The 24631-nt window shown below is 42.5% G+C and overlaps 1 protein-coding gene across 1 annotated transcript in view; it reads left to right on the top strand.

Annotated features, from left to right (window-relative positions):
* The window catches only part of TMEM233 (transmembrane protein 233), a 42435-nt gene extending 18790 nt beyond the window's left edge, over positions 1–23645 (top strand). Inside the window, exons 2-3 of the mRNA XM_036823855.1 lie at positions 13166–13302; positions 21605–23645. Coding sequence (XP_036679750.1) covers positions 13166–13302; positions 21605–21611 — 144 coding nt within the window. The 3' untranslated portion in view covers positions 21612–23645. The remainder of the gene's footprint in view (positions 1–13165; positions 13303–21604) is intronic.
* The last annotated feature ends 986 nt before the right edge of the window (positions 23646–24631 follow it).

Genomic DNA, 24631 nt, shown 5'->3' with positions numbered 1-24631 from the left:
CCCTTTGTTCTGCCAGTACCAAAATAACAGGTCGTCTTGGTTGGTCAGAAAGTTATGCTGGTCGATTGTTTTGTTTTGGTGTCTGTTTGCTTTGCTTGTGGATTTGTTTGGTTTTCTGACCTCATATAAGGGAATTAAAGGAACCCTAAGTGCCCTCCATTAGGGACTTGAAATGGAGTGGTGAGTAAAGAGAGACATGGTGTCTGCCCTCATGGAGCTCATGGTAACACACACTCAAGTCAATAAGCAACAGAGTCAATAACCGTGAGTCACACCAAGAGCTGTTGACCAAGAAAACGCAGAAGCCTGCAAATAAGAAAAGAGTTCATTGGGATGTTAGGAATTGCAATTCAGGAGACATAGATTCAGATGAAACTGAAAGAGTGTTCCAGGGAAGAGAAAGAGTCAGGGGCTTATAAAGGCAAAAGCCACAAGGCTGTTAAAGTTGTCTGGCAGGAATTATGATTGATTCTGACTCAAGAAAGGAAATAGCTTGTTCTGAAGGGATGGACTGACATGAGTTATTTTAGGGTAAGTGTCTGATAAGTATCTGAAGTTTCTGGAACAGCAGGCAGATGTTCTGGATGCTACATTAAGATGTAAGTGGTTGAATCTAAAGAAGAGTGGATATATGTATATGTATAACTGATTCACTGTGCTGTACACCTGAAACTAACACAATATTGTAAACCAACTACAATAAAAATTAAAATAAAATTTAAAAAAAAATCACCTTCTTTGAAACCATAATTCAAAAGGAGTCATGTACCACAATGTTCATTGCAGCTCAATTTACAATAGCCAGGACATGGAAGCAACCTAAGTGTCCATCAACAGATGAATGGATAAAGAAGATGTGGCACATATATACAATGGAATATTACTCAGCCGTAAAAAGAAACGAAATTGAGTTATTTGTAGTGAGGTGGATAGACCTAGAGTCTGTCATACAGAGTGAAGTAAGTCAGAAAGAGAAAAACAAATACCATATGCTAACACATATATATGGAATCTAAAAAAAAAAATGGTCATGAAGAACCTAGGGGCAAGACAGGAATAAAGACGCAGACCTACTAGAGAATGGACTTGAGGATATGGGGAGGGGGAAGGGTAAGCTGGGACAAAGTGAGAGAGTGGCATGGACATATATACACTACCAAATGTAAAATAGATAGCTAGTGGGAAGCAGCCGCATAGCACAGGGAGATCAGCTCGGTGCTTTGTGACTACCTAGAGGGGTGGGTTAGGGAGGGTGGGAGGGAGGGAGACGCAAGAGGGAAGAGATATGGGGATATATGTATATGTATAACTGATTCACTTTGTTATAAAGCAGAAACTAACACACCATTGTAAACTAATTATACTCCAATAAAGATGTTAAAAAAAAATCACCTTCTTTGAGAAAAGGTATTATATTAACAAACAACATTAAGAATAGGGAATTATGTGTTGTTTATGTTGATTATGTCTTTGTTCTCAGAAGAATGATAATTGACCTGGATATGGTTAAACAAGTAATATTACGAAATAATTCAAATGCAAAAGAGGTAGAAAGATTAAATAAAATGCATGACTTTAAAAAAAAAATAAAAAAGACATAAGTGGTCAAAGTTCAGATTCCATCCAGGCTGAGATGTGCATAAGTCACACTTTCTTAGGGGCCTTGAGAGCTCTGTTAGCAATCCCAACTCCATTTTGATTGTCCTCTTCCAGAGCCGTGAAGGAAACAGACCAGGGCTGAGTCAGAGCCTAGGTCAAGGGACCTACTTAGGATGGGGTGACCTGAGAAGGCTGCCCTGAGGAAGTTGACATGTAAGCTGAGACAGGAAGAATGAGCAGACATTGGCCACATGAGACGGACAGGGGAGAGGGCTCCAAGCAGAGGAAGTAACCTAGGCGGGGACCAGGGCCAGGAAGGAGGTAGGGGGCGAGCAGGGAGGAGGGCTCCAGAAGAGGCTGGAGAAGCACGCCACGGGCCAGGCCTTGGAGGGCTTGGAAGGCCACAATTGAGAATGAGAATATGAGTCTCTCCCCAAGGACAAGGGGAGCCAGTGATGGGAGGCCGCTCAGAGCTTCCAGCCCCATCCCCTCACATGCTTTATGCCCTCTTCTCGTAGACCATTATCAGATATCAGGAGCTTTCCAGAAAAGCCACTTTCCACTAAGGTGTCACTGACTGCTAAGGCGTCACCCTGCTACCTGTCCCAAGTGACAGAAATGTACCTTCTATGCCATACCAAGGAGGAAGGGGACTTAATGGTGGAACTCGTGATTTTTATTGAGGTCTTTTTTTCTTAACACTGGGAAAAATCATGAAGGAGAGCAGTTGGGCAAGGGGATGTGGGCTCTACCAAAGTATATATAATAGCTCATTTGTTTTCATCTTCCTCAGTTGGCATATGACATCATAATATCAATATAATAGCTCATACTTATTGGTACTATTTCCCAACCACTGGTCTAAGCACCTACATGTATTAATTTACTGAATCCATAATGACCAGGAAGCCAAAATAAAAAATAACTGCTGATGTCTTCCATTGTTATTATTTGGTGTTTGGGGGCTAGTTTTATTTGAGGGTGAACGTGGAAATTCTGAGCACGTTTGGTGGTAGAAAAAAACAAAGAAAATGAATGAGTTTTTGTCAGGGAGATCAGTAGCTCAGATGAGAGATATATTTGCCCCAGTTTTTTAATCAGTGGCCAAATTTTTATTAAATTAGAATCAAGTCAGCTATCTGGTGTTGGGTTATCAATAATGCATTAAATCTAGCTCTTGGGTTTTGGGGGACATAATGAAGTAGTTATTGTAAGGACTTTCTCAATGAATTTACTGTCTTTTGCTTAAGTTTGTAGCCCCTTAGCAAGTTGCCTTTGACAACAGAAACATTATTTGCTTCCCTCTCTCTGAGTCTCAGTGTTCTCATCTGTAAAATGGGGGATAAAACGTTTTGCTCCCATGAAGGTTACTGTGAAGATGCAATTTTATGATGCACATAAAGTGATTAGGTCAGGGCCTGGCACAGAATAAGCACTCCATAAATATTATCTATTATTTTAGCATGATAATTCATTATTGTAACTATCATAGCCCCTGGCTTCACCTCCAGCCTCATCTCATGTTCCTTCCTCTCTCTCTCTCTCCCTCCCTCCCACCACCCCATTTTTCTTACCTTAGTAATATTCTGTAATCTTGTTTATTTGCATGTTTGAGTATTTATTTTCAGTCTTTACCAGAATGTAAGCTCCATGAGGGCAGGGAACAGTGCCTGGCACATAGCTGGAGCTTAATAAATCGTGTTTGAGTGAATGAATGAATGAATGAATGGCTGTCCATCAGGATAGTGGTTCTCAGCTCTTCTCAGAATGACCTGAGAAGCTTTCCAAAAAATTACTGATTCTGGAGTCTTATCCCCAGAGATCCTAATTCAGGTGATCTGGGATGGGGCTTGGGCATAGGAATTTTTATGGGCATTTTTGGGACATAGGCAATTCTAAGGTACAGCCACCAATATAGGGACTATAAAAAGTATAACTTTAGAGAGTTTCAGTTCCGATCTTCACCTGGCAGCCACCCCCTAGGTGATGCTGTCTCAGCTGGTATCATCATGTGGAATGCAGCAAGAGTTCTGCTGTAAAGACCAGAGGGAATAGACAAAGCACTTTCCATATTTTCCTGGCTCAGGACAAGAGAGCAGCTGTATCATTGATGTAAAGTGTCACAAATTCCCAGAGCGTTGGACCCATTGGTGTTCAACTCCAGTTATCACAATTTACGGGGTTATTCTGGGTGTCTCCTTGGAAGTGTGGATGCCGGAGATTACCTGTACCTACTGACAGGTAGCCAGGAGGCTTGGCTGCATGGCCTCACGACACAGTCTTGCTGGTCCCCGCTGCGGCCTTCTTGAGATTGGGCACAGAGACAGTCTCTCTCATTTCTGGCTCCTGAACAACTTTCCTGCCAGGGTGTTTGCGTATCATGTGTCCATCCAGGGAAGGGACGTATAAATAAGCTTGAAATTACTAGATGCAGTGAGCATGACGTCACTAGTATTTACTACAGGAGAAAGGAACTTGCCCACTTTTCTGTCCAAGTGTGACCTTTGCTGGCTCGAGGCAGCTGACCAAGACCTGGAAGCTCTTTTTAGGTTTTGTAATGACTTATATTTTGCCAACACAAGCCCAGGCTCACAGAAAAGGGAAAAGGCACCACTGGGGACTCTTGAGCACCTTATAAAATGTGTGAGGACAGCCCACTTGTTCTACATGCTGAGAAATGTTCCTTTGACTCGCAGTGGAAGATAAAAACTGGAAAGAATCTAAAGGTCCTTCATTTTTTTTTTTTTTAATAAATTTATTTATTTATTTATTTATTTTTTGGCTGTGTTGGGTCTTCGTTGCTGCGCGCGGACTTTCTCTAGTTGCGGCGAGCGGCGGCCACTCTTCGTTGCGGTGCGCGGGCTTCTTATTGCGGTGGCTTCTCCTGTTGCGGAGCACGGGCCCCAGGCCTGTGGGCCTCAGCAGCAAGGCTCAGTAGTTGTGACACACAGGCTTAGTTGCTCCACGGCATGTGGGATCTTCCCGGACCAGGACTCAAACCCTTGTCCCCTGCATTGGCAGGTGGATTCTTAACCACTGCACCACCAGGGAAGTCCCTCTAAAGGTCCTTTTTAACATACTTTGCAGGGTGAACAGAGACAGTAAATTGCTATCTAGCACCTTAAAATAAGGGTCGTCAGTTTATGAAATTATGAGGAAGTCTCACAGCTTGGAAAGGAACTCTGGGCAATATCCAAATGCCACAAATCTAAGTTAAAAGACAATGAACATGGACATGGAGAGAGGGTGTGACTTACAAAGGGTAACACGAGAGAATTCCTTTTTTTTTTAATTGAAGTATAGTTGATTTAGAATGTTGTGTTAATTTCTGCTGTACAGCAAAGTGATTCAGTTATATATATGTATATATACACACACACATATATATACATTCTTTTTTTTTTTTTTAATAAATTTATTTATTTATTTATTTATTTTTGGCTGTGTTGGGTCTTCGTTTCTGTGTGAGGGCTTTCTCTAGTTGCGGCGAGCGGGGGCCACTCTTCATCGCGGTGCGCGGGCCTCTCACTATCACGGCCTCTCTTGTTGCAGAGCACAGGCTCCAGATGCACAGGCTCAGTAGTTGTGGCTCACGGGCCCAGTTGCTCCGTGGCATGTGGGATCTTCCCAGACCAGGGCTCAAATCTGTGTCCCCTGCATTGGCAGGCAGACTCTCAACCACTGCGCCACCAGGGAAGCCCGCATTCTTTTTTTTTTTTTTTAATTTAAAAAAAAATTTTTATTTATTTATTTATTTATGGCTGTGTTGGGTCTTCGTTTCTGTGCGAGGGTTTTCTCCAGTTGCGGCAAGTGGGGGCCATTCTTCATCGCGGTGCGCAGGCCTCTCACTATCGCGGCCTCTCTTGTTGCGGAGCACAGGCTCCAGACGCGCAGGCTCAGCAGTTGTGGCTTACGGGCCCAGTTGCTCCGCGGCATGTGGGATCCTCCCGGACCAGGGCTCGAACCCGTGTCCCCTGCCTTGGCAGGCAGATTCTCAACCACTGCGCCACCAGGGAAGCCCCCTTTTTTTTTATATTCTTTTCCATTATGGTTTTTCATGGGATATTGAATATAGTTCCCTGTTCTATACAGTAGGACCTTGTTGTTTATCCATTCTATGTATAATAGCTCACATCTGCTAACCCCAACCTCTCACTCCATCCCTCTCCCAACCCCTTCCCCCTTTGCAACCACAAGTCTGTTCTCTATGTCTGTGAGTCTGTTTCTACCTCATAGATAGGTTCATTTGTGTCATATTTTAGATTCCACATATAAGTGATATCATATAGTATTTGTCTTTCTCTTTCTGACTTACTTCGCTTAGTATGATATTTTCTAGGTCCATCCATGTTGCTGCAAATGGCATTATTTTGTTCTTTTTTATGGCTGAGTAATATTCCATTGTGTGTGTGTGTGTGTGTGTGTGTGTGTGTGTGTGTGTGTGTGTATGTTACATCTTCTTTATCCATTCGTCTGTCGATGGACATTTAAGTTGTTTCCATGTCTTGGCTATTGTGAATGGTGCTGCTGCTGTGAACATAGGGGTGGTGCATGTATCTTTTTGGAATTATAGTTTTGTCTGGATATATGCCCAGGAGTGGGATTGCTAGACCATACGGGAATTCCATTTTTAGTTTTCTCAGGAGCCTCCATACTGTTTTCCATAGTGGCTATACCACCTTACATTTCCACCAACAATGTAGGAGGATTCCCTTTTCTCTACACCTTCCATGAGAGAATTTCTTTGTGGTGATGGTCACTCCAATCCACATGGGACAAAATTTCATAGAACAATACACACACCAAAAAAAAAAAAAAAAAGAGTACATGTGAAAACTGGTGAAATCTGAATAAGGTCTATAACTGAGTTAATAATATCATACCAGTGTCAGTTTCCTGGTTTTGACCAAGTACTATGGTTACTTAAAATATTATCATTGGGGACTTCCCCAGTGGCACAATGGTTAAGAATCCACCTGCCAATGCAGGGGACATGGGTTCGAGCCCTTGTCTGGGAAGATCCCACATGCTGAGGAGCAACTAAGCCCATGCACCACAACTACTGACCCTGCACTCTAGAGCCCTCGAGCCACAACTACTGAGTCCATGTGCCATAACTACTGAAGCCCGCATGCCTAGAGCCTGTGCTCCACAAGAGAAGCCACCGCAATGAGAAACCTGCGCACCGCAACGAAGAGTAGCCCCTGCTCGCTGCAACTAGAGAAAACCGGCATGCAGCAAAGAAGACCCAATGCAGCCAAAAATAAATAAATAAATTTATTTTTTTTAAAAATGTGTGTGTGTATATATATATATATATGTGTATATATATATATATATATATATATATATATATATATATATATATATATATATATATATATATATATATATATCATTGGGGAAGCTTGGTGGAAAGTACATGGGAACTCTTGGTATTATCTTTGTAACTTTTTGTGAACCTTAAACTACATCAAAATAAAAGTTATGAGACTTCCCTGGTGGCACAGTGGTTAAGAATCCACCTGCCAATGCAGGGGACATGGGTTCAAGCCCTGGTCTGGGAAGATCCCACATGCCACGGTGCAACTAAGCCCATGCACCACAACTACTGAGCCTGCACTCTAGAGCCCATGTGCCACAACTACTGAGCTGGTGTGCCACAACTACTGAAGCCCTCATGACTACAGCCCATGCTCCCGCAACAAGAGAGGCCCTTGCAATGAGACGGCCGCCCACTGCAGCGAAGAGTGGCCCCTGCTCGCTGCAACTAGAGGAAGCCCGTGCGTAGCAACGAAGACCCAACACAGCCAAAAACAAATAAATAAATAAATAAATAAATAATTTAAAAATATATGTTTAAAAAATAAGTAAATAGAAGTTATAATTTAGAGGAAAAGACAATGGAGCAGGCGAAACTGGGAGAAAATTTTGCAACACACCTAACAGATTAATGTATATTATCTTTTGTGCTATTCATAGAGTTACCACTAGCCACATGTGACTATTGAGTATTTGAAATAGTGCCATAGTTTTTAATGATAATAGTTTGGATGTGTTGGGTTAAATAAAATATATATTATTAAAGTTAAATTTGCCTTTTTAATGTGACTACCAGCAAATTTTAAGTTACATATGTGGCCCCCATTATATTTCTTTTGTACAGTGCTGACCTATAATATATAAAAAGTTCCTGCAAATCAATAAGAAAAAGACAAACCAATAGAAAACTAAACAAAAGATACAAGTATAAAATTCATCAAGAAGAAATACATTTGACAAATAAACATCCATACATACATTTGTTAATTCAACAAGTATTTACTGATCTCCAGGCACTGTATTAGTCACCAGGGAGAGTTTTAAATAAACTGATCTGAGAAGGCCTCTCTCAGGAGGTGACATTTGAGTGGAAGTGTGAATTTGACTTAGTTTCATTATTAATCAAGAAATGTTATTTAGAGATTCTTTTTCACCTGTTAAAATGGCAAAAATAGATTGATAATATACAGTGTTAGCAAGGTTGTGGAGGAAAGGACACTTAAATACTGTTAGTGGGAATATAAATTTATATAGCCTTTTTGCAATGCAATTTGACTATGTCTCCAAATGTGAATACATCTACCCTTTGACTCTGTAATCCTGTTCCTAGGAATCCATCCTAAGAGGCTCAAATGTATACAAAAAATATGAATGAGGGTGTCCACTGCAGCATATTATGTAATTGCCACAAACTTTAAATAACTGAAATGTCTTTTGGTGAGGTGTGACCATTTAAGTGACTACTACAAAGCCATTAAAAAGAATGAGACAACTATACTTGCAACTTTTCTGTAAGTTTGAAGTTGTTTGAAAACAAAAAGTTACCCACCAAAAATGCATCATGACAAATTAAGATTTTCCCCAAGAATCAAGGATAATGCAACATTAGAGAGTTTATCAATATACTTTAAATCATGACTGGAGAAAGAAAACAGGGATGAGATAGACCCAGAAGCGCTAGCTTGGAAAGCCACCCACCCTATAACAAGTGGAAAAAAACAAGTTTCAGAACAAGTATAGTATAATGCTATTCACATTTTTAACTAAGAGGAAAAGAAAAAAATGAAAAACTCTGAGAGAGAGAGAACCAAACTAGCTACGTGACTTTGGGCAAATCATTTTAACTTTTCTGTGCCTCAATTTTCCCATCAGTAAAATGAAAACAAAGCATCTGCCTCACTGGGTTGTTATGAGGACTAATGAGATAACCCTTGAAAAGTATTTAACACAGTGTCTCATACATAATAAATGCTCAATAAATGTTATCTGTTACTATCATTTTGTCAAAGAAAAACTCAGAGGCCAAAGCAACTAGAAAAGAAAAAATTTTATTTGAAAAGAAATACAAGGAAGTCCAGCCTCAGAATGACCAGCCAGCCAAATAAAAAGCACAGCACAAGTATGTAAAGGAAACAAATGCAAAATTGCCGAGGTTACCAAGTTTTACATTAATTTGTTCATGATTAAAAAACAAAGCAGAACGGTATCTTTCTCAAAAGATTACATATCCACAAAAGAAGTGACCTGTGTTTAGGCATCCACATAGCAAAAGGCAAGGATGAAATTCTTTGCCAAGACTTAGGGGAAATACTCAAGATTTCAATATCAGAGGGATGCCAGCTAGATAGACTAACCTGTTGTTCTTGGTTTAATCTCAAGATACAAATTGCTGTTTCTTTCTCATGACTGTGATACATGATGTGCTTAGTGATAATGAAAACAGGAGAAAGTGTCAGTTGTTTTCCTTTCTTATTATTCATGGGAAAAAAATCTAGAAGCAAACGTACCACACTGTTATCTTTGGGAAATAGAATTGGGAGAAGAGCTTACTATTTACTGTATATGTTTCTGTAGCATTTGAATGCTTTACATGTTCACAAATTTCATTCATAATTTGTGAAAGAACTAAGAAGATCATATAAATTTTAAATATTGAAGCCATCCCTTGTTTCTTTCTAGTTCTTCCACAGCAGATGGGATAGTTTGCTTTTTAAGCTCTTCAGAAAAAGATTTATAAACCATGCATTTTCTCTAAAAGCCATTTCTACCACTTCAGTCTGTAGCATCTGCCAGGAGACACTTAATATGCAATTCCAGTTGGGAGAGAAAAGAATTACAGCCAATGAAATGGGGGGGGGCGGTAATTAATCCTTTCCTGCTTCATTGTTAGATGATGACCCTGAAGCCGAAGCCCCACACCAGTGAAGTCCTTTAGAGTAGAAATCTGGGAGTTCTAAAATATCCCACCCTCATCCCTCCCCCCATATCCTTACATCTACCCAGCAGATTTACCCATGGGCAGCCCCGTCTTCAAGAACCAGAGGAAGAAACGGATTCATAAGAGGACTCCTGGGGAGAAAAGAGTCCACAGTTAATGCTGAAAGAGGCTTTTCATCTGTTTTTCAAGCTAACCATGGACCCATTCCTGGAATGACTCAACATCTCCCTTATGAGCCCCAGAGGGATGGTGAATTGCAGAGAGGAGGGTCACACACAAGATGCCAGACTGGCAGCAGGTGATGAAGGTTGGGCAGGATTCGCTCGTGTCTTGCACTCAAATCCCCCTTAGCCAGGCACCAGCATGACTCTGCTGACCTGCAGCAGACAAGCCAAGTGGCCTGGGTAGCCCCCATCTCACCTGTGCTCATGGGCAATGCACAGATGTAGATGTACCCTTCAACATGGCACACATTGGCTGTTCTTCCCACTTTCGTTGTCACTGCTGTTGAGAACATGAAACTGGTTTTTCATCCAAACAGCCAAGAGTTGACAGTGTTTGTGGGGAGACCAGCGGGGGGTGTCTCATTATTTTTTCTCTGGTTACAGCAAAACACAAACATCACCAGAACTAATCTGAAAACTGGGTTTTCCAAGGTAGCATGATAGAGTAATGATCATTTTAGGAGGGTCTGAATCTACATAATTTTAAACTGATCATGAACTCACAATTTGGGGTTCTAGGATTCTATGCACTGACTTTGATTGTGAAGCCTCTAAAACAAAGTTTCCCCAACTTGGGTCCCCAGATTCTATTCTGTCAAGGGGTAGAGATTGATCACCCGTAATTCTCATAAGTAGCCCAGATGATTCTATGGCAACCAAGGATCTCAGCTTTAGAAGAAGAATAAAACAGGCAGTGGCAATTCACAGTAAAAGGTAACACGTATTGAGCATATATAATGTCCTGGACCAATGCTAACCACTTTGCATGCATTAACTCATTAGCACCTCTAATATGAAGGAGGTGTTATTACTATTGCTCCCAATTTACAGATGAGGACACCGAGGCTTAGAAAGCTTGATAATTTGCTCTAAATCTCACAGCTGATAAGACATGGAATTTGAACTCAGATCTCTCTGCGTGTAGAGCCCATACTCTGTGACACACTTCCTTGGGTTAAATCTTAAGATGGTAAGCATCTTGACCTTGCAGGATGTTAAGGATAGCTGTCTAGACCAAAGCTTTTCAATCCTGAGACTGCCAAATACTGTGGCAGCAACCCAAGCATCCATCAGTGAATAAGCAGATAAACAAAATGCGGTCTATCCATAAAATGGAATGTCAGCCTTAAAAAGGAAGGAAACTGACACATGCTCCACGTGGATGAACCTTGAGGACATTCTGCTCATTGGAATAAGCATAAAAAGACAAATGTTCTATGACTCCACTCACATAATGCCCCTAGCATAGTCAGATCTATAGAGACAACATAAAATGGTGGTTGCCAGGGGCTGGAGGCTGGGAAGAATGAGGAATTGGTGTTTAATTGAGGACAGAGTTTTAGTTTGAGACGACTGATCACGGTGATGTTTGCACAACAGTGTGAATGTACTTGGCGCCACTGAATTGTACACCAAAAATGGTAAATTTTATGTTAGGCACATTTTACCACAATTAAAAAAAAAACTGGTGTCTGGTTCCTGCACCAGTTAAATCAGAGTCTCTCCAGAATAGGGCCCAGCTATCTGTATTTTTTAAAAATATACTATCCAAGTGTTTCTAGTGGGCACCCAGGGTTAAGAACTCCAGAATTCAGGGTACAGAATTGTGGAGCTCACCCTGATGGCAGTCCCTGGCATCGTTGCAAGTTCTCACTCGCCCATTCACACGTGAGGCCTAAAAGCAAGACTCTCGCTGGGAAAGGCGGGTCTCCCAGCCTGTTGCTGACTAAGGTGGCCGGGTCCAAGAATTAATGGAAGGTCCTGGAAGCAGAAAGCTCTGTGGTATACTGGGTGTTTCTCTGGCTTGTAATTGTCCGCATATGCCTCATTCCCCTCAATAGTCGACGAAGAAGGGTGATTATTACTGAAGTGCTGAGCTTTCAGGATCAAGAATAGAGTTCCCACAGAAACCTACAGTTCATGGCATGGATCAGGTCACGCTGTCCCTAACTTATAAATGCATATTTCCAGTCTTATTTGAGCTGCAGCATGACTTTTGGGGAATTCTCAGCAATGGGAGTTACGATAAAGAGAGCTTATTATAAGAGAGAAGAATGGCATCTGGCCTCCAGCTCAGCAGCAAGGATTCTCTGAGCACCTCTACTTTGCCTGGGACTCCAAGATGCCCTCAGTGAACTCATATTCTGTAGGGAAATGGATGTATTCATTCACCCATTCAGCCAATACATTTTTCTTGAGTCCCTGCAATGGCCCAGACATTGCTCAAAGGGGCACAGAATCTGATTCTGGGCCTTTGCACAAGGATAATCTGCTGAGCCCAGAGATACCCTGCAGTTGCTGGATCATGGGGAAGCCTGGGGTAACTCAGAGGAGAGGCCAGGATGGCTGGGACATTGGGGACGGGTAGCTGCTATTTACCAACCAGTACAAAAGTATTCCAATATTTTAACAGCTGGGAAAGCTGTATGAGTAGGTGCCAGATGAATGGCAGCTTGGCTTGGGCAAAGAGGTGAACAGTTCAGCCAATGTCCCTGACCTTCTTGTGTAGGAACAGGCAATCTTTTTCTGTCGTAGACCAACTAGTAAATATTTTAGGATTTGGTAGACAGTATGCTCTCTGTCCCAGCTACTCAACTCCGTTGCTGTAACATAAAAGCAGCTACAGACAATAGTAAACAAGTGGTTGTGACTGCATTCCATACAGACTTTGTTTATAAAAACAGCAAGCTGGGTTTGGCCTATGGGCCATAGTTTGCAAACCCCTCTTCTAGTGGATGAGACAGATATACCCATTCATCCTTTCATCGTACAGATATTTATCGTGCATCTTCTACATGACAAATATTGCATTAGGCACTGGTATACTGTGCTGAAAAAGATGGAATGGTCCCTGCCCACAAAGCACTTAATGGGAGAGGCCAAATCAGTCTTTTCAATATGCTACGGTAAATATTAAGATGAAAGTTATCAGGAAATACAGAAGAGGAAGTTAACTCAGACTGGGAGTTCAGGGAAGACTTCCTGGAGGAAGTGGTAACCATGCCACCTGCTCAGATCAGCCTGGGAAGCCATATCTTTCCCTGTGGGTTGTCATCACCAGCTCTTCCCTTGTGTCCTCCAGTCTCTGAACAGCTACAATGATGGAGACATCGAAGGATCCAAGCGGCTTGGGAGGAATGCCAAGTGGGTGGCCTTCGCCTCCATCATTATTGGCCTTCTCATCATTGCTATTTCTTGTGCAGTTCACTTCGCACGAAAGTAAGTAGGCTTTTTTAATCCCTCCCAATGTAAAATGTCTTTTCTTTTTTGTTTTAATTTATTTTTTTACAATTTATATATTTGGCTGCACCAGGTCTTAGTTGCAGCACGTGTGATCTTTAGTTGCGGCATGCGGGATCTTTTAGTTGCGGCATGCGGGATCTTTTAGTTGCAGCATGCAGGATCTTTAGTTATGGCATGTGAACTCTTAGTTGCGGCATGTGGGATGTTTTAGTTGCGGCATGCGGGATCTTTAGTTGTGGCATGTGAACTCTTAGTTGCAGCATGTGGGATCTTTTAGTTGCGGCATGCGGGATCTTTAGTTGTGGCATGTGAACTCTTAGTTGCAGCATGTGGGATCTTTTAGTTGCGGCATGCAGGATCTTTAGTTGTGGCATGTGATCTCTTAGATGCAGCATGTGGGATCTAGTTCCCTGACCAGGGATGGAACCCAGGCCCCCTGCATTGGGAACACGGAGTCTTAGCCACTGGACCACCAGGGAAGTCCCCTAAAATGCCTTTTCTTGAATGTCCACTGGAATCAACTAGGATAGGTTAGATTGTGCTCAGTAACAAACAACCCCAAACAAAAGGGTTTTCATTTTTCCTCACTGCTGTTCCGTGGGCCATGTAGGTTTGCGGAAGGTCTCTCCTCCACACAGTCACTCAGGGTCCAGGCTATCTGAAACTCCACCATCTTGTAGCTGCTCTGTCTAAAATGGGAGTCAACAAACTTCCTTTAAAGGGCCAGATAGTAAATATTTTAGGCCACTGTCAGCATCTCAGTTGCAACTACTTAGCTCTGCCATTTTAGCACAGAAGCAGCCATATCCAATCTGTAAATGAATGGGTGTGGCTATGTTCGATAAAACTTTATTTATAAAAACAGGGAGCTGGCCCATGAGCCATAGTTTTCCAACCTCTGATCTAGAGCATGAGGGCTTCTCAAGATAAGACAGGGGACAGAAAAACCAGAGAATCCCACGTGGGTTTTCACTGCCTCAGCCCTGGAGTGACACATGTCACTTAGGCTCATAACTGATTGGCTAACACAGGTCACATAGTTCCACCAAACTGTAAGAGAGTGAGAACTGTAGGACAGTAAGTGGAATATTTAGGTTATTACTTGCTCTGCCTTAGCATCTAATCTGCTAAATGATTTCCTACATGACATTGCATCCACCTAGCCTAACTGTTCTTAGTTTAAGAGCAGAAGGGTCTCCACAGATGTTTGGTATTTTCAATGAGCTCTCATCTCATAAAGAGATGGATGCTGTTGATGTTTCTCTCTGGATTTGGACAAATTTATTCTGATTTCTCCAACCAGCTGAGATGGCCTGCATCTGCTAGAATCAATGATACTTTCCATCAGAGGTTTGCCAGAGGGCAGGGTGGTGTGATGGACAGCCAAGACCTGGAAATGACAAGTACAGATTCATCTCTGTCTCACTGCGTAACTCCTAGCAAAACAGAGAAGAACTCAGAAATCCTGTCACTCTTCTGTCAGAGCAGCACTGTTCCTCCTACACCATTCCCCTCAAGCTGAGAAGATCAGTCTTTTTGACTTGGTTTCAGGAAGGGCCCACTGGGTGGATAAGAGAGGAGCGGCACACCCTTTAGCCTGCCAGGTCAGCCAACCCCACCTTGGCAACCAAGAGTAGTGGATGTCACAGTAGGTCAGCTTCCTAACAGGCAAGCCAAATCCATGAGCAATCGGGCAGTTGGATGGAGGGGGAGATGTCAAAATACAAAGAGTCATAGAGGAAGAAAATAGATGGCTTTGGCCAAAGAGAGGAGAAAAGGACACTAAAATATCAAAGGAACCTCAAACTTTCTTGCCTGCAAGATGGCAAATTGATGATGTTGGCTTATGAAGGAAAAGACAGTTGAAAGATAGATGTGAACACACCAGCTTTCCTCTTAAAGAAAGCATAATGTGCTTGTGTGTGTGAGCACAGGGCTGTGAGCGGTGGAGTTAATGGTGCGGGTTTGGGACCAGACTTCCTGGACACAAGTACCCCCTTTACCACTTACTTAGGGTGAGACCATCAGACAACTGCTTACCTTTCTCAACTTCAGTTTCTTCCTCTGTCAACTGGGGATTATAGTAGTACCCATTTAATAAAGCTGTTGTGAAGGTTAATGAGAATGTGTATAGGTTGGCATCTGTTCCTTAGTAGTACACAAAAAATACAAACCATTTATTAATTCTATTATTACTACGGTTATCAACATGACTGGGGGAGGACGTCAGGAGTTTAAAATGCTACTAAATAGAGTTCAAGGCTTTGTACATATGAGCCAAGCTCAAAGGACGATGTTCCAGGGGAACAAGGCCAAGTCCTGGCCTGACTCCTGGGGACTTGTGAAAATACATACTGCCCAGCTCGGTGTTTGAGCTAAGTGGTTATAATAATAGCAGCTGACACTGACATAGAACTTACCATATGCCAGATACTGGTCTAAGCTCTTATATGAATTAACCCTCACTGAGTCCTCACAGCAACCTCATGAAGTAGGTAGTATTATCCCCATTTTTGCAGATGAAGAAACTGAGGCTCAGAGAAGGGAAGTGACTTGCCTGCTGTCTCACAGCTAATAAGTTGTAAAGGCGGGTGTTAAGCCCGGCATAACCTGGCTGTGGAAACTGTTCTCAGCCAAACACCGCACAGCCTCTAAGCCAGCACGTCCTTTCTAGTACAGCCGATAGCAAAGGCCAGTGGACGGCGCTCACCTTGTGACTAACTAGAATTACTTATATGGTGCTGGTGCGGTGAGGTTCCAACCTACCACAAGAATGTGATGAGTTAGGGCCCAGGGTAGCAGAATCAAAGGGCTGCAGGGGTTAGGCAGGGAGTGTACAGGCGAGAAGCAGTGGTCGCAGGACAGCAGGCAGCGGTGGGGACGGTGGTGCGAGGAGAGAGCGCAGTTTAAAGGCAGCAGCCGCCACTCTGCTCCGGCGAGTTGTCACCACTTAGAATGCACATCTCGTGGGCCCATTTTCCAGAAGACATTGAAAAGCTCGGTCTTCATTTAAAATCTCCTGATTTTTAGATTTTGACAACCAGTTCACATCGTTGAAACACATGGTGAGGGCCCGAAACAAAAAACACAGAAATCGCACCTGCAGCCTGGGCATTAGCTACTTGACAGTCTCCGGTGGACAGTTTGGCTTTCAGAGTTCAGTTTGCTTATTAGACACCATGCAAGAAGTTTTACCAGGGACGCAGAAGTCTTCATGTATGGGGACTTTCTCCATTCTTAATATAAATGTTTCTATCTGGAGATAAAGCATTGATGTTTGTATGCTTGTGACTGAGGTTTCTTTCGTTAGTAGTAGTAAAGGACAGGAGAGGAAGTCACCTCTCCATCCCTTCTCCCTAAGGGGAAGTGTTTCACAACTGTTAGAGCCTGGCCCGCAGCACCAGTTTTGCGAGGATTCAAATCCTAGTTCTACCACCCAGACCGCCCTGACATGTTATGAAACTCTCTGTGCCTCAATTTCCCTCTCTATAAAGTGAGGATAGAATTTTCCCCCCATCTGTATGGTCAGCTTCCTTTTAGATACTTTTTCTTCCGTGTTATCAAAGAAAGCAAAAATGTCTTCCAGAGTTAGAATCCCATGGAGACACTCAAATTTAAAGGCTTTGTTTGTGTGTGTGTGTGTGTGTGTGTGTATGTGTAAGAGACAGCAAGAAACTAGGCCTCAGTGAATGAAATCAGTTCTATCTTCCGTTAAGACCAATAACAAGGCCGATTTCTCAGTAATCCTTTGAAGTAAAATTTCCCAGCCTGGCTTACTGCAGGAATTGAATGGCAATGTGGCATTGCTAAGGCAGAGGTTCCCAAGCTGTGGGCTGCAGAAGAGTTACCTGGGGAGTTTTAAAAGAGATGGGCATCGTCAGAGCCCTACCTCAAAGGATTCCAACTCACAAAGCCAGAAGCGAGGACCAAGAATCTGCATTTCCAAGCTCCCCTCTCCTGCCCTAGGGCTCTGGTGCAGGTGATCAGAACGCACCAAACTTTCTCCCTCCCAAATCTAAACGGCAGAGGCACTAACAGTAGCCAGCCGTTAACAGAGTGGTCAGTTTTCATTTACCTCAGCAAACTTGTCATCCTAACGTGTTATATCTAACTCAAGGCCAAGGATGCGAGTCATTTTACAGCCTAGGAGACGGACCCACAGAGAGGCTCTTTTGTAGCAATCTAAAACGCAGCAAGGACTTTCTTGGAGGGGCTGGGAAAATCTGACTTTAGAGAAGAACTACCCTAGAGATAAGACCGAAAGGTTTGAATATGTCAGTTTTCTGCGTTTCATTAAAAAAAACTGTCTGAAGTCACCTATCGCCTTTAAAAATGGTGAAGTCCTGCCTTTTAAAAAAGTATTCCTTATCCTTATTAAGAAAACTGTAACCAATCTCTTCTCCCTCAAGTGACTGAAATCTCGGGTAGTTTGTTTTCTCAGAATAGACTCAGGTCATGATAGTCTTCACCCAAACTCATAAAAAAGTCTCATTCATCCTAATTTTTTTCCTCCCAGTTTTATCAAGATATAATTGACATATAGCGCTGTATAAATTTAAGGTGTACAGCATAATGATTTGACTTACATACACCATGAAATTATGATCACAATAAGTTTAGTGAACATCTATCAGCTCATGTAAATACAAAATTAAAGAAATAGAAAAAAAAAATTTTCCGTGTGATGAGAACTCTTAGGGTTTGCTGTCTTAACCACTTTTATTTGTAACCTACGGCAGCACTCATTGTATTTATCACATCGTACATCACATCCCTAGCACTCATTTATCTTATAACTAGAAGTCTGTACCTTTTGACCACCTTCATCCAGCTCTCCCTCCCCCCAACCCCTGCCTCTGGTAACCCCAAATATGATCTCTTTTTCCATCATTCGTCCGAATTTTACAGGTTGTCTGTGTGAGCCACATGGTGCTTGGAGCAAAGAAAGAGTTTCATGACATGCAGTCCGTTAGAACTGGGAATCATTGAACTAAAATAGTCAACAGTTTGGGATAGAATGCTGAGCTGTCAGAAGAGAAGTGTTCTGGTCCAGATGGAATCAGAAACTTGCAGTCTCTTGCAGTTATAAAGTTCCCTGCCCGCAGGTTACTGGGGAAGGTGGAGAAATGAATCACGGAGGTGGAACATTGAAGTATCGCATCCGTCTAGTTATTGACCCTGCTCCTTCACACCCCCAGCCTAAATCAGCAAGTCTACAGACTTACTTTCTGCTGGTGTCTGAGGATTCAGGCAAGGTGAGGTGGCTCTAGTCATGTTTCACAAAGCACAGGTCTCACCTGTGACAGATTCAGCAGGGACGTTTGTGTCGTATGTTTAAACACTGGAACCACACTCCGAGCTCAGTGGGAGCCCTGTACCCATTCATACTCATAAGTGTCGTGCGACCTGGTGGCCAGAAGCTCCATTTAAACGGTCGCTTTTTTCTCTTTGAGGAACATGAATAGTTGATTTCTGTAAACGCACATACATTGCAATTCCACTGACCTTACATCTCTGGGCATTCTTGTAGGTACCTAAACAGCTAGGCACACTCCCACCATGTATTAAAAATGTTTGTCATTCTTAGCAATAAGAGACTTCCTGTTCCAAAGTTCCATTAAGGAAGAACTTGACTTCTAAGTTTAAAGATCCCAGGACTATCTCCCATTAGCAGGTTCAGAGTTAGTAGATGTTAACCCATTCTGTACGGCAAAGCTTCTGTCTCACAAACAGACTGGAAAGGTCCTTTCCTGGCCTCAAAATATCCTCCCTTTGCATTAGAATGGGAAGTAAGCATATCCTTACTTACATATATACTTAAGCATATATCTCAAGGGGGATAAGAAGCAAGAAGTTGGCCTTGCAAAAACATAAAAGCAAATCTGTCTTATTCCCTATATTATTGGCTGGTGTAAGGCTTCTTGGTGATTGTTTCGCACAGGATGTGTCTTCAGAGAATTTTTATGAGTCCATGATGAAAAATGGGGAACATTACCTGTTTCCAGAAGATCAGAAGGGCTTTCTTTGTTGGTTCAGATAAGTTGCAGTAAAGACAAGTAAGACCAAAGTCATCAACAATGGACAGATTTTTGCTTTGAAAAGTTTGTAAGCTGGTGGGACATTGATGAAAAAATCAGAATAAACATGAAAAAGATGTTCAAAAAAATAATGTTTTTAAAAGAAAGAAGAATAAAGAAAGAAATTTTTAAAAAGGAAAGAGAAAGATGTTCAACCTCTTCAGTAACCAGGGCAACACAAATTAAAGCAACAACAAAATACTAATATATATATATATAATTTCTTTTTCCGGCTGCCAGATTGAAACAATTTAAAAGATGGGTAATGTCAAGGTGCGTGAGAGTGTGAAGAATTGTATACCACACTGTCTGTGGAACTGTAAATTGGGACAGTCTTTTGGGAGATCAATTTGGTTGTATCTATTAAACTTTAAAATTTATGTGCCTGCCCACCCAGCAATTCTACTTTTCAGTGTCACAAAAAGGCATGTAAAACAGTAGTTCTCCTCCCTGCACATTAAAATCACCAGTGCCCAGGGCGCACCCTGGACCAGTTAAGTTAGAATCTCCAGTGATAGGGCAGGACATTGGTAGGTTTTAGGGCCCTACAGATGATTCTGATGTGCAGCCTAGGGATGAGAATCAAGGATGTGCAATGATGTTCACTGAAGCTCCGTTCAAAATAGGGGAAAGCTTGAAACAACCTAAATGTCCATCAGCAAGAAAATGGTTAAATACACAGTGGTTCATTCATAGGATGGAGTAATACACTGCAGTTTAAACATGGAAGTACCTCCCTTACTGTGGCTTTATAAGGCCCCAGAGGATCTGGTTGCTGCTTCTCCATCCTCATCTCCCAGGACTCTCCCCCTCACTCCTCCACTTCAGCTACATTGAATTCCTCTCTCTTCTTTGAGCAATAGAAGTATGCCACAGGGCCTTTGCACTTGCTGGCCCCTCTACCTAGAATTTTCTTCCTCCCAGTATTCACATGGCTTGTTCCCATCTCTCCTTGAGATGCTTGCTCATATGTTACTTAGCAGAGAGGCTACCCCTGACCAGCTTCTCTAAAATAGCACCCACAGCCCCACGCCTCTTCCCTGTGTCCCCTTAACCAACTTTACTTTTCTTCCGAGTATTTACTTCTCCCTGAGAAGTTTTATATATGCATATAAATTTTTATATAAATATATAAAATATATATTTTATATATATATATAATGGTCTGTTTCCTCCTACTGGAATGAAAACTCCAGGAACATTTTCATTTCATTTCTGTCATTGCCCATAATAATAGAGCATAACATTTAAGGGTGCTTCCCGTGAAGCTAGACCATTGGGGTTTAAATCTAAGTAGCTGTGTGCCTTTGGGCACGTCTTTTAACCAATCTGTGCCTCAGTTCTCTCATCTATAAAATGAGGATAAAACAGTACCTACCTCATAGGGCTGTGAAGACTAAATTGTATAAAGCACAGTGCCTGGCACATGGTAGGAACTGCTGGGTATTGTTATTAACACCAGCACCTAGAGCAGTGCCTGGCATATAAATATTTACTGAATAAATGAATGAATGAGTTTAAATAAATAAATGCACATGCACATGCACACACACACACACAACGATTTCTAAGTGAATATTTATGGATTTAAATGTAGAGGAAAATGCCTGGAGGATGCACCCCCAATGCTAACAGTGCTACTAACCCTTGAGGAGGAGAATAAGATTCAGAAAGACTCACGGACCATGAGTATGCCTACATCTGCATCGTTTGGGGTTTTCTGCATGTGCCACACTTAAAACATAGTATGTTTCCAAATAAAATGTTTCTCAAAAAGAAGCCAGTGCTTAGACTCAAAAGAGTGCAGACCTGCTAGTGCACCTCAGCACTGGTTGAATTAGAGTACTTGCCCTTTAAGAAGGAAGCCCTCGGTGACGAGGCTCTCCTCCCTCCCTCCCTCCCTCCCTCCCTCCCTCTCTCTCTCTCCCTCCCTCCCTCTCTCTCTCTCTCTCTCTCCCTCCCTCCCTCCCTCTCTCTCTCTCTCCCTCCCTCTCCCTCTCTCCCTCCCTCCCTCCCTCCATCCTTCTCTCCCTCTCTCTCTCCCTCCCACCCTCCCTCCCTCCCTCTCTCCCTCCCTCCCTCTCTCCCTCCCTTCCTCCCTTCCTCCCTTCCTCCCTCCCTCCCTTCCTCCCTCCCTCTCTCCCTCCCCCCTCCCTCCCCACCCCACCCCACCCCCCTCACTTTATCTCTTGTACACACAGTGTCTGAGCAGCCAGCAGTCAGCCAGGAGCATGGACGATGGACCTCATCCACACACACCCCAAAGGAGTTTCTGAGGAATGGATCCTTGACTTCAGACTGTGAGATCTTTTCCTCCAGGACTCTCCCTGGCAAATGAACTAATAATGAAAAGAAAAAAAAAAATGTCCAAAATTTAGGAAAACCAGGCAGCAAAGCCAGGTCAGCTAGAGTCATTGTTTTTTCTTTTTAAGAAAGAAAATCAAGTCTCACTCTTTCAGTTTATCAGAAGCCATTGTGTCCATGTGTCCATTCCTCTTCTCCAGAGATAAGCCTCAGAAAATCTCATTACTTCTAATGGGGGAGGGGGGTCCAGGTCCGGAAGGAGAGGGAGGTTCTGGGAGGAGCAATGGACGCTGGTGTTTGCGATGTTGAGCACGTTTGTAGCATGTTTAAAGTCACCAAACAGAGCTGAATTTGTGGATTGTTTCCTTTGATTTTTACATGTTGCAGCTTCGCTTCAATCTTCAGTAGCTCCTCCTCCATCAGTTCCCCAGAGTTCACCGTCCCATCTTTGAAGACTCAGATGAAGGAGCTTTCTGGTCTTTTGTCTTGATCTCACTTTTTGTAACTCCCTCCCACCGACCCCTTCCTTGCATCCACCCTGGGTGAACTTGACCACGGCCACAGTTTTCACTTAGATTCTGAGAATGTACTTAGTGGTCAATTCTAGGTCCACGGCCACCTTTCCCATCCCAGTTTTGGGAATATACTGGCTGTGTTTATGGAATGTGCTTTTATTCAATCTCTCTCTCTCCTCTTTCTCTCTTTAGCAAGTCTCAGGCAAGATCTTTGATTTTCCTGGATGCCACCTGGAAATGCCACCCACTGTATTTATTTTCTGTCAAATGTAAACCCTTTAGGTGTGACTGTACGGGTTTAACAAGGCCACCATTATTCTGCCTTCCAGAAGACGCTAACCCCCTGTGCAAGACATACCGCTGGTGGTACACAAAGATAATTTTTAAGTCATTTAAAGCCACAACATTAAGTGACACTGAATCACAAAGAACATTTGCCCTTTTCTATTCTTTTTCAATCCTGATTACAGCTCAGAGAAAGTCTCTGTGTAGTGCTCACGGGTCCTTTACACCTTTCTGATCCTTTGGCTCTTTTTCCTTCTTAATAAAGAAAGAGCAGGCCTCAGGTTCAAAGTCTTTTGTTTAGATAGAATTTAATAACTTACTGGCTTTTGTTTTCATTCTATGTATTTTATTAATTACCTTCCATTTATAGCTGTCTACTTAGGGACATTGTTTTCTGTTCAAATACATTTACTTAAGAAAAGGAAGTGGACTCAAAGAAAATATTAAGTGGTTAACACAACAGGTGATAGGTATATATGTCACAAATAACTTCAAAAAAAAATAACTTCAAACACTAATATTAGAAATAGTGAAAATAACTTTCCTAAGCAAGAGAAAAGGCAGCTTATTCTAAGTGAATGAACAAGAGGCTAAGTCAAAACACCTGAGTTCCAAAGCCTTTTTTGCCACTAACTAGCTATGCAAGCTGATTTTAGGCAAGTTTCTTATTAGCCTTCTGTGCCTCAAATTTCTTCATCTGGAAAATGGAGATAAGAACGCCTGCCTACTTAGCTCAGAGTGTTATTATGAGAATTCATCACCATGATAGATATGATTGCCCCTGGAGGGAAATTCTAAGTGCTATACAAAGCATTGTTCTTAGATATTGTGAATCTCAGGCATTTGTTAAAAATCCTGGACCCTCGCAAAAAATAAACACTGATGGACACCAGATTCCACCTGTCATTTTTCCCAGATGTCCGTCACGAGCCAGCAGTTGTCCCAGGAGGACATGAATCAGGGACACCAGTTCTCAGCACACAGAGATCCTGGCATCATTCCAGTATATGGGATCCTGATTTCTGTTTCTCACACCTTGTTTTTTGTTTGTTTGTATTTGAGTCCCTGATCTTTTACCCAAATCAAATGAAGTGTTGCTGAGAGGCAGAATAAAAATGGTTTTAAGAAAGCCTGTTTACCATGGTGTATACATTGTGTTTTCTTGGGGTTCCCAACCTTCTAGAGACTCCCATAATCGAAACGGGTTCATTCATCCCAGCCTCAGCCTATAGGGAGGGACCATAGAGAGGCCGAGGGTGGGGCTAGAGAGGTGTCAACTCAGATCTAACTCATGGCCTGAAACGCCCTTCTGGGAGGCATTAAAAGTGTTGGTCCCACTGAAGCCACTGAGACCTCTGGGATCAAGATGAGGGTCTGATTTTTTTCTGGGCCCCCAGGGCCTGGCAGGGAACTTTAATATTGACAAAGTGCGATGACAGTCTTCTCTGCGACCTCCTGCAAGGCTGAGATTGGCCCTGCTCCACTCCAGAAAGCACAGTTAGGAAACACATTGGCCAAGAGCCAGGGGACGCTTTCAGCAGCCAATGACAAAAACAAAAAAAAAAAGGCTACAGATAAAAGAGTTTACTTGATCATATAACTGAAAATTCCAGGGGTAGCTTCAGGCGTGGCTGCATCTTGGTGTTCAGCGTTATTAAGAACGCCTCCCTTATCTACTTCTCAGCTTCAACTTCCTGAGTACATTTTGGTTTCACAGTGGCACAGCGGCTGCCAGCGTCTTCAGATTTCTTCCTACCAGCTAAGCAGTGCCTGTGGAAATAAAGTAACTCTTCCCTAATAGCTACAAGGGAAAAAAAAAAAAGTTTCAATTTGAAATAATGCACAATTGATTTGGAGCAGGAACCGAGCCATCAGACTGGATACCAGCCATTAACAAACAGTTGTGGCCACGCTTTCCAACAAAGTGATGCTGTGTCCAGGGGTGTGTGGTGCCCTCTTTGGCTAGAACTGGGTCACGATTCAGCGAGTGAAACGGAGGGTGAAGTCAGCTCCACCCAAACTTTGTGGATTGAGAGTGTGGGAAGGGTGGTTTCCCAAAGGAAAACTAAAATGGTTTTACCAGAAGAAGGAGAGACAGATGCTGAGCAGGGGAAGGAAAAAAAA

Source organism: Balaenoptera musculus, chromosome 14, assembly GCF_009873245.2.
Source record: "Balaenoptera musculus isolate JJ_BM4_2016_0621 chromosome 14, mBalMus1.pri.v3, whole genome shotgun sequence".
In the NCBI taxonomy this organism is placed as follows: domain Eukaryota; kingdom Metazoa; phylum Chordata; class Mammalia; order Artiodactyla; family Balaenopteridae; genus Balaenoptera; species Balaenoptera musculus.
The sequence above is the reverse complement of the archived record's forward strand: the minus strand, read 5'-3'. Positions and strand labels throughout refer to the sequence as shown.